Here is an 11,720-nt window from a genome sequence, read left to right as displayed (position 1 = left end):
CACAATAAAGGGGGCATTCCTGTTTCAAGGATGACCCGTGTCTCTCTGTGTCTGTGAGTCTTTGTGTGTTTCAATCTCCAGCCCCTTGCCCAGTTCACGAACTGTATGGTAGCGCATAGAGCACAGACGGGCATGGTGCGCTACACCCAATAACAGGACAAATACAAGACAAACTGGGAGGAAGGAAGTGCAATGTCACAGATAGAAGAGGATGAAAGACCAGGCTGTGGCTGGCTTGTGGGGCAGAGAAAAGTTCACTACATCCTTCCGGAAACTATAGAAGCAGACAAAGGATAACACTAGGGAATATAGGACCCCCAAGAGCTTCTGGGGTGAGTAGACCAAGGAGAAATGGTAAGGCTAAGGCTGAGAAGTGCTGTCTGCCCGCTGAGGGTCCTGCTGGCTGCTGAGTGCTGGAGAAGGTGGGTTCTATAGTCATGGCTAATTCTTGAGCATCTGGCCTTCTCCTTTGTTGACCCCCTGCAGGGATGAACCTTAAGAAAAGGAATGCACTCACTTTACCCTAACTGTTGGGTTTGAAAGCCAGCCGTCATTTGTGGGTCCTTCTCTGGCAGGACCATACAGTGTGCTGTGCATGTTTGTGCGGGGCTAGTGCCGCTCGGACTCATCTGACAGCAAGTGCCTGGTGCATCTCCAGGAAGCAGCTGACATGCGAAGATTTTCTGATGACAGTAAGACACTTTATAACTTAAATAATAAATGGGGGGCCTTGGACAAAACAATATGGGCCCATAGAGAATGCATATTATCAGCCAGTATAGGAGCTCTTCCTTAAAAACCTTCTTGGAGTGAGAGCTGTTCATTTTTAAGCTGATTTTACAAGAGAAACATGACCCACCATGGGTTATGTGTTGGGTAGGTAGATAGAAAATTCTTTCCCAGGAAGCTTATAGCTGCTGCAATTTGCCTGCCTTTTGGAAGAACAATTACGGAAGTCGGCAACTCACTCAAAAGCTTCCTAAATAAATGGCTAGAAAGTTGCTTTCCCATGAGGCCTTGGAGAAGTCCAGTAGGTACCCAGGATCAGATTGTCCACAACCTCTCCAGTCCTGCTGTGCTGGCCTGCCCCGAGCCTGCAAAGCAAAGTGAAGCCGAGTAATAACTAAGACCTAAAAATATATCAACTAAATTGTGTGTTGTGAGGAAATTCCAAGCTTTATTAAATGCACTTTTGGTGAAAGAGGCCCTACAGAGAATTTCTTAATAAATTTCAAAGAGAGATGTTGGTCACTGGAGGAGCCTACATAAGCAACCGTGGCATCTGTGGAATGTCAAGCTGCAGATGGCCTGAGGCAATGATCTGGCTAGCGCCACAGTTGGTCTCCTTAGGGTGGCTCAAGGGCTTCGACTGTAGAGCTGGCTCAAACAGGCCCAAGCAGAAGATCCCAGGAGTACCAAGGATGCCTCAGCTTAGAAAGAGCAATGAGAGTAAAGCCTTTCCATGGGCCCCCAGGCTGCAGCCCGAAGAGCCACTGCCCTATTTCAAACACCTTGGTAACTCATTCCAAAGCCCACAACACCCACGTTCAGGAAATTCTTCTTAATGTTTAGCCTAAATCCTTCATGCTTCAGTGTAAACTCATTACCTCTCACTGTGTTTAGAGCAGAAATGGGGAACAGCTGCTCTTTCCCACTGGCTCAAACATTCGAGCTCTTTCATTCCATCCATCCCCCAAATCTTCTGCTCTCCAGAGTAACACTCCAAAGCCGAGAACATTCTCCATGACTTACCCAGACTGCAGAGGCTGAGCATGCCCCCAAGGGCTTCCTTTAACTCCAGACATGGACCCAAGGGGCTGTGTCAGTCTTCTCTTGAGTGCCACCCATTGGTTGGGGGAAATGGAGGCCTGGCAGTAACATAATCATCCTTCCAGAAGTTGAAAGAGATGCCCACCACCAGTAACTGCCCTGCATCACCCATCAGACAATCAAAACCTGTGCTGAACTTTAACCTCCATTGTGAGGCATTAAGGAGTGGGAGCAGGCATGGTCTTCAGGAAGAGAGTGGGTCAGAGGGCCTCTGCTCTCACCATGGGTGACTCCATCACACATTAGTGAGTTATCTGTGTTCAATGGGAACCTCCAGTTTGTTCCTGCACAATCCAGAAAGCCCCATTCCTGTCTCTCTACTCTCTCCAATCCCTACCTGCTCAGAGATTCTCTGAACAAAGAAAAGGAGCCAAAAAGCCCAGTTTTGCATTCTTGGTGACTATGGCAACTTCCTCCCCTGTTGCCGGCAGCAGACCAAGTCCCAGCCTAAAGCACTCAGTCTTTGACCAAATTTGAGCCCAGACTCAGCTTGTGGAGGACATGTCAACAACACCCTTACCTACAAACTATAAAGTCCCCTGCTTTAGTTTCGGCCTGTGGCTCTGGCATTGATCTCTGGGACTTGAGAACTCACCCGGGAGTTGCTTTGCTCAAATAAACCTGTTGTTATACCTTTTCAATTTGACTTGAACTGGCTGATTGTGTTGCTGGATAAACTTACTGTGGTGGTGGCGGGGGGCACGCAGAAAACTTATTAATCTGTAGTGGGTGTGTTAAAAAGGTCAGAGGGGCTTTTCCTTGTACAGACTGCTCTCATATCTGACTCTGAACTCACTTGGGATTCTGCAGAATCCCCAGCAGCAAGAAGACTATCATCTGAGGTGGCCCCTTGACCTTGGACCTCCAAGCACCCAGAACTGTGAGAATTGTGATAGGAAGTTTTAAATGTGAACTTGCTATAACCTAGAATCTCCTGGGACCGAGAGCCTGAATGGGGACTAACTAGATCGGGTTGGCCTATGGGAATCCTATAGATTATGTTGATTGTCCTGGTTGATGGAGAAAGTCTCAGCCCGTTGTAGATGGCATCATCTCACAGGTTGGGCCTTGAACTGTGTAAGAGAGAAGAAAGCAGCAAGCAGGCAGGCATATGAGGGCATTTGTTCCCTTTTCCTGTCTGTGGATGTGACATGAGCCTCCACGATAAACCAAGACCTAGAATTGTAAGCCAAATAAATCCTTCCCTCCCCCAAGTTGCTTTTTGTCAGGATAATTCGTTACAGCAACAAAAACAAAACTGAGATAATAATAAACTTTTATCTTTATAAATTACTCTCAGATATTCTATTCTAGCAACAGAAAAGGGCCCAACAGATAGATGCTCCATGATCACATTTAATGGTTATTACTTTTGTATGCATTTTCTGTTAGTTCTTGACCTGTTCCAGTGTAGAAACGTAAGCTTTGTTTCATATTTTCTGCACCCAGTGCAATGCTATGTCTTAGACAATGGAACCATTTTGAATGTTCCACTAACTAGACGTAGGGATAATTATATGGGTTGTACAGGGGCGCACACAACATACACACACACTTACTAAGTATTTAAGTTCCCAAATTAAAAAGTTTTCAGAGATATAAACAAGTCTCTGTGTAAAGACTACGCTAGCCAGCCCTACTTTTAAGCACACAGCTGACTCCCAAGCATTCAACAGTCAGGCCTAAAGAAACCCACTAGCTTGGCATGTGACCTTGGACAAGTCACTGTGTCCTCATCTAAGAGATGAAGAGTGTTGGTCTTGCTAATATTTAAGACCTTTCCAGTCCTAGGTTTCCATAATTCTGTGGCTATCCATAGACTTATCTAAATAATCACAAAAACTACTTCATGCTAGAGAAACACAGTCACAATAAACTAAAGCAAAACCAAATGCCCTTCAGTATCCTGTTGTGAACTATAAAATGTCCCTAAAATCACATTTTCCCCTTGAAACAGGATGTAGGAAAAATATTTTCCTATTAAATCCTTTTAAAGTGCAAGGGAAAGCATTCATTCTGTGACTCGCCATCCAACTCAATAAAAAGGAGAGAATTCTGCTGTCTTAATTACAAAAGACAATGTCAGAAGGCAGAGGGCAGAAACTCAAGAGGGAAACCTTGCTGCCACACCGGCCCCACAATGTGCGAGTTTTCTGGGGGGACACTTCAAGGGTGTCTTGAGCAGTTTATTCTGCTATTATGTCAGGGGAACCAGTAAATGAGTTTTTATGAGGTGATTTATGAAAATCCTGGGGTGGAGAAAGCAAGAGCTAGGAAGAGGTCACACCAACTTCCAAGCCTGTGGGGACAAGGAGAAGGGAATTTGAGTTGCAGCGACTTGATTATGTTGTCGTTGGGAGTTATGTCCTCTGACACGGAGCAAGCAAAGCATGATTTGGACCTAAAGAGAGAGAGAGAAAGGACCAGAAATTTCAGGAGAATGTTACCTTGTACTTTAGGCATCTTAAAGTTTCTAGATTAGGCCTTTGAGGACAGAGGTACTTGTTTCCTTATTTCTATAGAAACTGGAGCATGGGAATGGGAGGGGCAGATGGAGATGCTTTCAAATTGTATTATAAAGGCAGTGTACTGCACATAGTATAGAGGAAACAACACGGGCATGCTTCAATGGCTCATCATGCACACACTTCCTAAGTTAGTTTGTTCTGTGCTAACCTCCTCCCTCCCAGCCCAGATGCCCCTAAAGGAGCACAAGGCCAACATGGGCAGAAACTAGCAGACTCGTCATTTCTACCAGTGCCAAATCCCAGACACTCACTGAGGGATGGGGCAAGGGATGACAATGAGATACAGACATTGAGACTGTCAGGCTGGCGGTGGTGGCACACACATTTAACCCCAGCACTCAGGAGGCAGAGGCAGGCAGATCTCTGTGAGTTTGAGACCAATCAGGTCTACACAGCTAGTTAGGAAAGTCAGGGCTACACAGAGAAACCCTGTCTTGAAAAACTAAGAGAGGCGAGAGAGAGAGAGAGAGAGGGGGGGGGGAGGGGGAGGGGGAAGGGGAGGGGGAGGGGGAGGGGGAGGGGGAGAGGGAGAGGGAGTTAGCATGGCTGACCACCCCACAGAAGGGTAAACCTGAGCTCTAGGGAGACTAATGCTTTTGTCTTTCCCTGATTCTGCTCCTTTGAGCAGGAGATGAGAAGGGAAACACTTTCAAGGTGGCAATCTGCCATCTGATATGAATAAAGGACATTTTTGAAGATTCAATTCCACCTCTGCTCACTGACATCTGTAAGTGGCAGGCAGCAGAGTTCCGGTATTGCACTAGCGGGACAGAGAGCAGGCCCACACATTCTGTTTAAGGAAGAAAAAAAGAACAGATGGATTTATGCTCACCTGGGAAGACACGAGTGGGTTCTTCCAGCAGATGATCGTTCCCCCATTTCTGTTGCAGCAGAATCAGGGCACTCCCAAAGATGTCTGAGCCCCACTTTGCAACTATCTGAACATGTGTGTTGCATAACATTGAAGTTACATGTGTAATTAAGGCTGCTGACCAACAAGAGTCTTGGTAGTCTTTCTGTTACTATAACAAACATCTGATACAATCATCTTAGAGAGAGAAAGAGGAAGAGATTGGTATTCTCTTTAAATGCACAACACTAGTAACCTGTACACCTCCCACCAGAGCCCTCCCTCCCAACGGTGCCAAACTGGAGGCTAAGCCTTTACTTTAATGGAACTTTAGAAAAAAAAATCATCAGAATGTACTCTTTTCAAGGCCAAAGCAAAAAGTTCCAAGCCAAGTTGTTTAGAAGCGGTGTTCTAACCAGATCCCACAGATTTGAAAATGAGAACCCATGGGTGCTGCTCCACAACCAGATGGCAACTTCCAGAAAGGGTGAGGAATGTTTAGGGATGGTCTTTGCTCAGAGAACTCATGGTGGCAGGCAGTGCTCCTGCATTTTCAGGGAGAGCTTGGGGAAATATCTGCCCAACCAAACAGCTGGTGATTTAGTTGGGATTCAAACCCAAGTCCTTCTGTCTCTGGTGCTTTGTGTGGGTTTCCCCTTCCGGTTAGTCATCATCTGGCAATTGTTTCATGGTTAGCTATTAAAATCTCAAGCCTCCTGCTGTTCAGAGAGAAGAAAACCAAGTATGTGATCCTATGGTTGCTGGCCAGCCCAACCCCAGTGTCTGGGGACCGCAGGCTCAACAGAGGATGCTAGCTACAACAGTGCTTCCCTTGGGCTCTTCTGAAGCCTTCTGTTCATCAGGTCCCACACATGCAAGGGGCCTGGATGTGGACTCCATCAGACACTGGGTGCTCAGCCGCCCTCAGTCACTAGCTAGTCACTCTCCTTCAAGCTGTGATTCCCAGCATGAGCATTCATGGAGTTCAAGGACCAACCCTTCGGAGCCACAGTAAAGACTTGTGAGTGGCAAATTCTGAGATGACTTCTGACAGATGAACATCTTTAGGGTTAAATTCCAAGCTGTGCCAAGTTGTGTGTGTGTCACAGCATCTTATCCTTGCTGGGCCTGCACTCCAGACAACTTATTTGTAGGAGACAACAGGGATCTCCCGGGGAGGGAAGGGGGGTTTCCCAAGGTCAATGCTGATGGCAAGACCACCATACTCTGAAGCAGTTAGTTGGACTGTGTCACTATGTTCCTTGTCTTGCAATGTGAAAATGATAGAGGACCTGCTTAGTTGAGATAGCTTTAGGATGAGTCAATATACCCATGGTGATGACTTGCAATATGCCTGGCAGAATTCAGATAGTGCCTTACCACATTTGTTCTCTATCTGCAAACCTACCCACATGGCCCTGGGACAACAAGTGGAGCGTACTCAAGAACCTGGTGTAGCAAGCTTTCTTACTGGACTATCTTTGGGCCACCAGTCTGCAAATAATGATCCAGAGACTTATTAATTACAAAAGCTCAGCCTTAGCTTTGGCTTGTTCCTAACTAGTTCTTATAACTTAAATTAACCCGTATCTATCAATCTATGTCCTATTTTGTTGCTCGGTGATGGAGGTGGGTCTTGTATCTTATCTGTTGCTTTCATTGGTTAACTAATAAAGGAAACTGCTTGGCCCTCTGATAGGGTAGAATTTAGATAGGCGGAGTAAACAGAACAGAATTCTGGGAGAAAGAAACTGAGTCAGAGAGTCACCATGATTCTCCCACCCGACACAGACGCAGGTTAAGATCTTCCCTGGTAAGCCACCTCATGGGCTACACAGATTATTAGAAATGGGTTAGATCAATATGTAAGAGCTAGCCAATAAGAGGTTATTAACAAATGGGCCAAGCAGTGTTCAAAAGAATACAGTTTCTGTGTAATTATTTCGGGGCATAAGCTAGCTGGTGGCCAGGAGCTGGGCGGCCGGAACGCGGCCCGCAGCTCCTCACAACAGCTCGGTTACCTTTACTCTGTACCTCCCATCCTGCTCCCTTTGCGTCTGGCTCTCGACTCGCCTTTCTTCCTCCCAGCAGTCTCTTTCTTTCAGGAAGTCCTGCCTATGTCTCTCTTCCCTAGTTATTGGACAGTCAGCTTTTTATTACATCAATCACAGCAATCCATCTTCACAGTTTACAAATATCCCACAACACCTGGGACCCATTTTGTCCCTATGATGAGACCCTTGTTGTGGAGTGGCTGCTTGATCAATGCTACTGTTTTAGGGTTGGCTCACCTCCTCACCCCCAATTCTGGGTGAAGCTTGCCATTCACTGACCTTTGGAGTGGTTGTGGGTATGTGACAAGCATCTCTTCTTTCAAAGTGGAACGTCTTTCCAGATTGACAAGCTCCACTTCAGATGCCACAGAACATGCAAACAAATCCTTAAAGGAGAAACTGGCAGCAAGAGCTGAGACACATGTTGCAAATGTTGCATGGGCCATGTGCTGTGGGTGACTGGATGCCCTAGTCACTGAGTATTCGATGAAAGGTACCCTTTGGCATCTTTCAGATTAGGCACATTCTCTCTCTAGCCTTCCTTTGAGGATGGGGGTCCTGGTCAGCTGCAATTCTCTGAGAATGGAGAACTGTAGGGAGATCACAGAGATAGGGGAAAAGAAGAACACAAAGGCAGGTAGCTGCAGGATTTAAAGTTAAGAAAAACACAGACCCAAGGCAGCTGGGGATGGCTTGTCTGCAGGGAATGAGTGCCCAAATAGGGACAGAGGGCTGAAAGAGAGTCTCAAACTAAATAAGGCAGGCACAAAAAGACTAGAAGGTGAAGGGAGGCTGGGAAGGGAAGGGAATTATGGTTTGCATTTGTTTCCTGGGGTTTCAGTAACAGATGACAACAAATTTGGTGATTTAAAATAAGAGACATTTATTTCCCACGGACCTGGAGACCCACACACACTTCTGAGGCTCTCAAGGAAGAATGGTCCCTTGCTTCTTCAGCTCCTGGTGACTGTAAGCATTTCTAGGCATGTGGCTACATCTGTCTGTTGTTTGTGTCTTCACATTCCTTTGTCAGCATTGTTTATATAGACACTGTTACTGACTTTAGGGCCTATGATGTCTTTCAGAGCATTCTGCTCAAGACCTGCAACTGTAACTTAGTTATATTCCCAGATCCTGATTGCAAGTAAACTTTGTGTTCTAATCGCCACTAGATATCCTGTTCACTGAATATAGGGACCGGGAAAATCCTAGATATGGACATAGTTCCTGAACGCACACCATTTAACTCATTACAGGGTGGGAAAAATCCAAAGAAGACTGAAACAAGTCAGAAAGTCAGAGTAAGACCTTTTCTGTGGAACGTGTCAAGGGCTTTATGTATTCACTACCAGTTGAGGCTGTACAGTCTGTTTGGAGATCACTTGGGACCCACCTCCACTATAGCTTTCTCTGCTTTTACAGATTCATCCAGAAAACTTGGAGGCTCATCCCCACCTTTCTACTCACACCTAATTGCACCAAACACATGGCTCTTACAAGGTACGACACACACACACACACACACACACACACACACACACTAAAATATTTTATGGAGCTCAGTGTCCCTCCTATATAAAACCCCTTCCCACTTATCTACTTTCTAATTTCCTGGATCCCTCCAAGATTCTGGCTTTCTCTTCTTTTCCCTAATTCAACTCCTTCACTTTGTTATGCAAGGCAATTTAATTCTCCTTCCATTTACTCTGCCCCAGGCTTACCTTTGCAGAGCCAAAGACTCCTTAATGTCTTCATAAAACAAAGCACCATTTATGTAAGATGCAAAGGCAGAATCATTGGCACAGCTTTTGTTCTCTCTCTCTCTCTCTCTCTCTCTCTCTCTCTCTCTCTCTCTCTGTCTCTCTCTCTCTGTCTCTCTCCTCCCTCCCTCCCTCCCTCTCATGCACGCATGCACACGCACACACACACATCCTCTTCCTCCTCAAGTTGAATAGACACTTTTCTTCAGTAATGATGAAGTGGCTATACTCTGGATGTTAAATAATCTTTTACTTCTTTTGTATTATATGAATATTTCCTTGACATATATTTCTTCTAAACATGTACTTGATACTGTAGTTCTCAAACATTTGATCTCGGGAAAATTTTATATCCTTACAAAATTATGCAGGGTCTTAAACAATTTTTGTTTGTATCAATTTTTATCTATTGATAGTTACTATATTTGAATTAAAATGGACAACTTAGAAATATTTACTCACCTAAAATAATCAGGGCACATCTATTACATATTAACATAAATATATTCATAGAGGAAATAGTTTTCAAAACAATAAAGGACTCGGTAAGAAGAATTGGCACTTGCATTTTTTGCAATTCTCTTTTAAGTCTGGCTTAATGGAAGACAGCTGCTCTGCATTTAGCCTATTGTAAGATCAGTGTCTCTGGAAAGCTCAACCATGCAACTGATTAGAACGTTCAAGTGTAAAGGCAAAATGATCCTAGGGTTAGTATGAGACTAGCTTTTCATCTCGCTGACTGTTAAAAGCCCTATTTTAGCACACATCACAGTGTGTGTCCTTTCTAAGGAAAACGAAAACCAGAAAAGTCCATATCAAATTAAAACTGAACCACGGGGTCACCCTGGACAAGAATCTACAGAGCTGTAGGCAACTATGACTGCTGAGAGAGGGGGAGTTAGCCTATCCCAGGGATGGCCCCACCAATTGGCTGTCCAATACAAAGTGATTATCCTTGAAACCATATACACACAAACAACAAAAGACAGACTGAGCACGTTGGGCTTATATATCCATGATACTTCTACATATAAGTAACAATAATAATCCAGGATGAAGAGGCTAGCAATTTGAGACTAAATAGGTGAATAAGGAAGGAGTTGGATGGAGAGGACTTGAGGGGGCTGGAGGGAGGAAAGGGAAGGGAAAGAGGGAAAGTGGTATAATTGTATTTTTGTCAAAAGTGTATAAAAATAAAGTGAACATGAGCCAAACCTTTAGAAAACTCTTACTGGCTGACTTTAGTCAATTTAAGCAATTCTCTCCCTCTCCCCTCTCTTCTTTCTCTGTGATAACTATGATTCAAGAGAGCACTGTTCAACACTACACGTTGAGGAGAAACATAACTCAGGATCAAGGTCAGTCTGTTTCACTTTGGTCTGACTCTGATAAGTTCCTGCAAGCTCTCCTCATCTCTGCGCTGGGATGCCTGCTCTAAGCCTTTCCCCATCATTAGAAGACTGAGAGCAACCACATTATCAACAACGACAATGCCTAATGGCCATGTGCTAAGAGTCAAACAACATGAAAACGTTTTATATGCGCCTTCTGTTTAATTCTCTGTGCATTCCAAGAAAGACACTGGCTTCGCTTTACTGAAGGGGCTGAAGGTTGGAGAAGAAAAGCCTCTGGCCTCTAACTCTGTTCCTTGTACACTTACCCTGTCTTAGCTCCTGACCCAGATGGTCACCGTTCATTGCTGCTCAAGGGGAACCATTGACACCAAAGGTCAAAGGTGGTATTCCTCCCACCTGTCAACCAAACGCCCGCCTTAGAAAGAATCGTAATGGAGCAATCTTCCTGGCTTCATGATACTTGCCGTTACTTGAACCCCAGTTCTAAAAGGACCGGGAAGTTTCCGAGTGTCTGAACTCGCCTAAGTCTGCAACGAAAAGAAACGGGTGCGGATACACACATGGGAGCGTCTCCGTCTGGAGTGGAGATTCCGCGTTCCCGACTGAGACCGGAACCTTTCTTCACTAGCCGTGGTACGCGGGCGGAGAGCGGAACCTTTCTTCTCTGCATATAGTTCCCGGGAGGAGGCGTGCGAAAGCGGAACGTCCCCTCAGCGACCCGGTTCTTGCCGGGGTCGCCTGCTGCTGACGTGTACCGACCGGCTTCTGGCCGCGGTGTGGGTCGCCATGGCGGTGGACATCACACTCCTCTTCCGGGCAAGTGTCAAGACGGTGAAGACACGGAACAAGGCTCTTGGAGTGGCGGTGGGTGGCGGGGCCGATGGCAGCCGGGATGAGCTGTTCCGCCGAAGTCCTCGACCCAAGGGAGACTTCTCCAGCCGGGCCCGTGAAGTGGTAAGCTGGTTGCTATGGAAACGGCGAGCTTGAGATGGGGGCGGATCTGCACCCGGGATCCTGGACCCCAAACTCTGCCCAACCTTGTAAGCCCTCAGTGAAGAGAGGGAGTCTTTAGTGAGACAGAAGAGTCGGTCTCACGGAGCCGACAGCTGGTTAGAGACCGGCGGCAGGTTTATTCTAAGGAAGAGGGACGCATATCCGAGCACTGCAGGAAGCAAGACTTGCAGAGGTACTTGGTTAGTCGTGTTATAGAAAGTTTTGAGGCAGTGTCTTTGCCGTCACTGTTGACTTGAGTGCCAGTGAAAAGTTCCCACAGTCCTTACGCTTCCGGTCGCAACGTTCACCTCTCTACCTTTGCCCCTTTCATGTACATATTTGGGCCTCTT

General features: G+C 45.9%; 1 protein-coding gene and 1 long non-coding RNA gene across 3 annotated transcripts in view; one reads left to right on the top strand and one right to left on the bottom strand.

Annotated features, from left to right (window-relative positions):
* Positions 1 to 3,364: 3,364 nt before the first annotated feature.
* On the bottom strand, positions 3,365 to 7,598 carry LOC142832608 (uncharacterized). Its single transcript, XR_012907243.1, has 3 exons — positions 7,542 to 7,598; positions 5,191 to 5,406; positions 3,365 to 4,231 (listed from the first exon to the last, which is right to left on the bottom strand). It is a non-coding gene; the product is annotated as an uncharacterized LOC142832608 (long non-coding RNA).
* Positions 7,599 to 11,076: 3,478 nt separating this feature from the next.
* Stx18 (syntaxin 18) overlaps positions 11,077 to 11,720 on the top strand; it is a 102,526-nt gene continuing 101,882 nt past the window's right edge. Inside the window, exon 1 of one of the 2 annotated variants that reach the window (XM_075943710.1) lies at positions 11,077 to 11,331. In XM_075943710.1, coding sequence (XP_075799825.1) covers positions 11,164 to 11,331 — 168 coding nt within the window. In that variant the 5' untranslated portion in view covers positions 11,077 to 11,163. The remainder of the gene's footprint in view (positions 11,332 to 11,720) is intronic. The other variant, XM_075943709.1, reaches the window with a different exon arrangement.

The sequence above is a fragment of the Microtus pennsylvanicus genome, chromosome 12 (assembly GCF_037038515.1).
Source record: "Microtus pennsylvanicus isolate mMicPen1 chromosome 12, mMicPen1.hap1, whole genome shotgun sequence".
NCBI classification, from domain to species: Eukaryota; Metazoa; Chordata; class Mammalia; order Rodentia; family Cricetidae; genus Microtus; species Microtus pennsylvanicus.
This window is presented reverse-complemented; position numbering and strand designations above follow the sequence as displayed.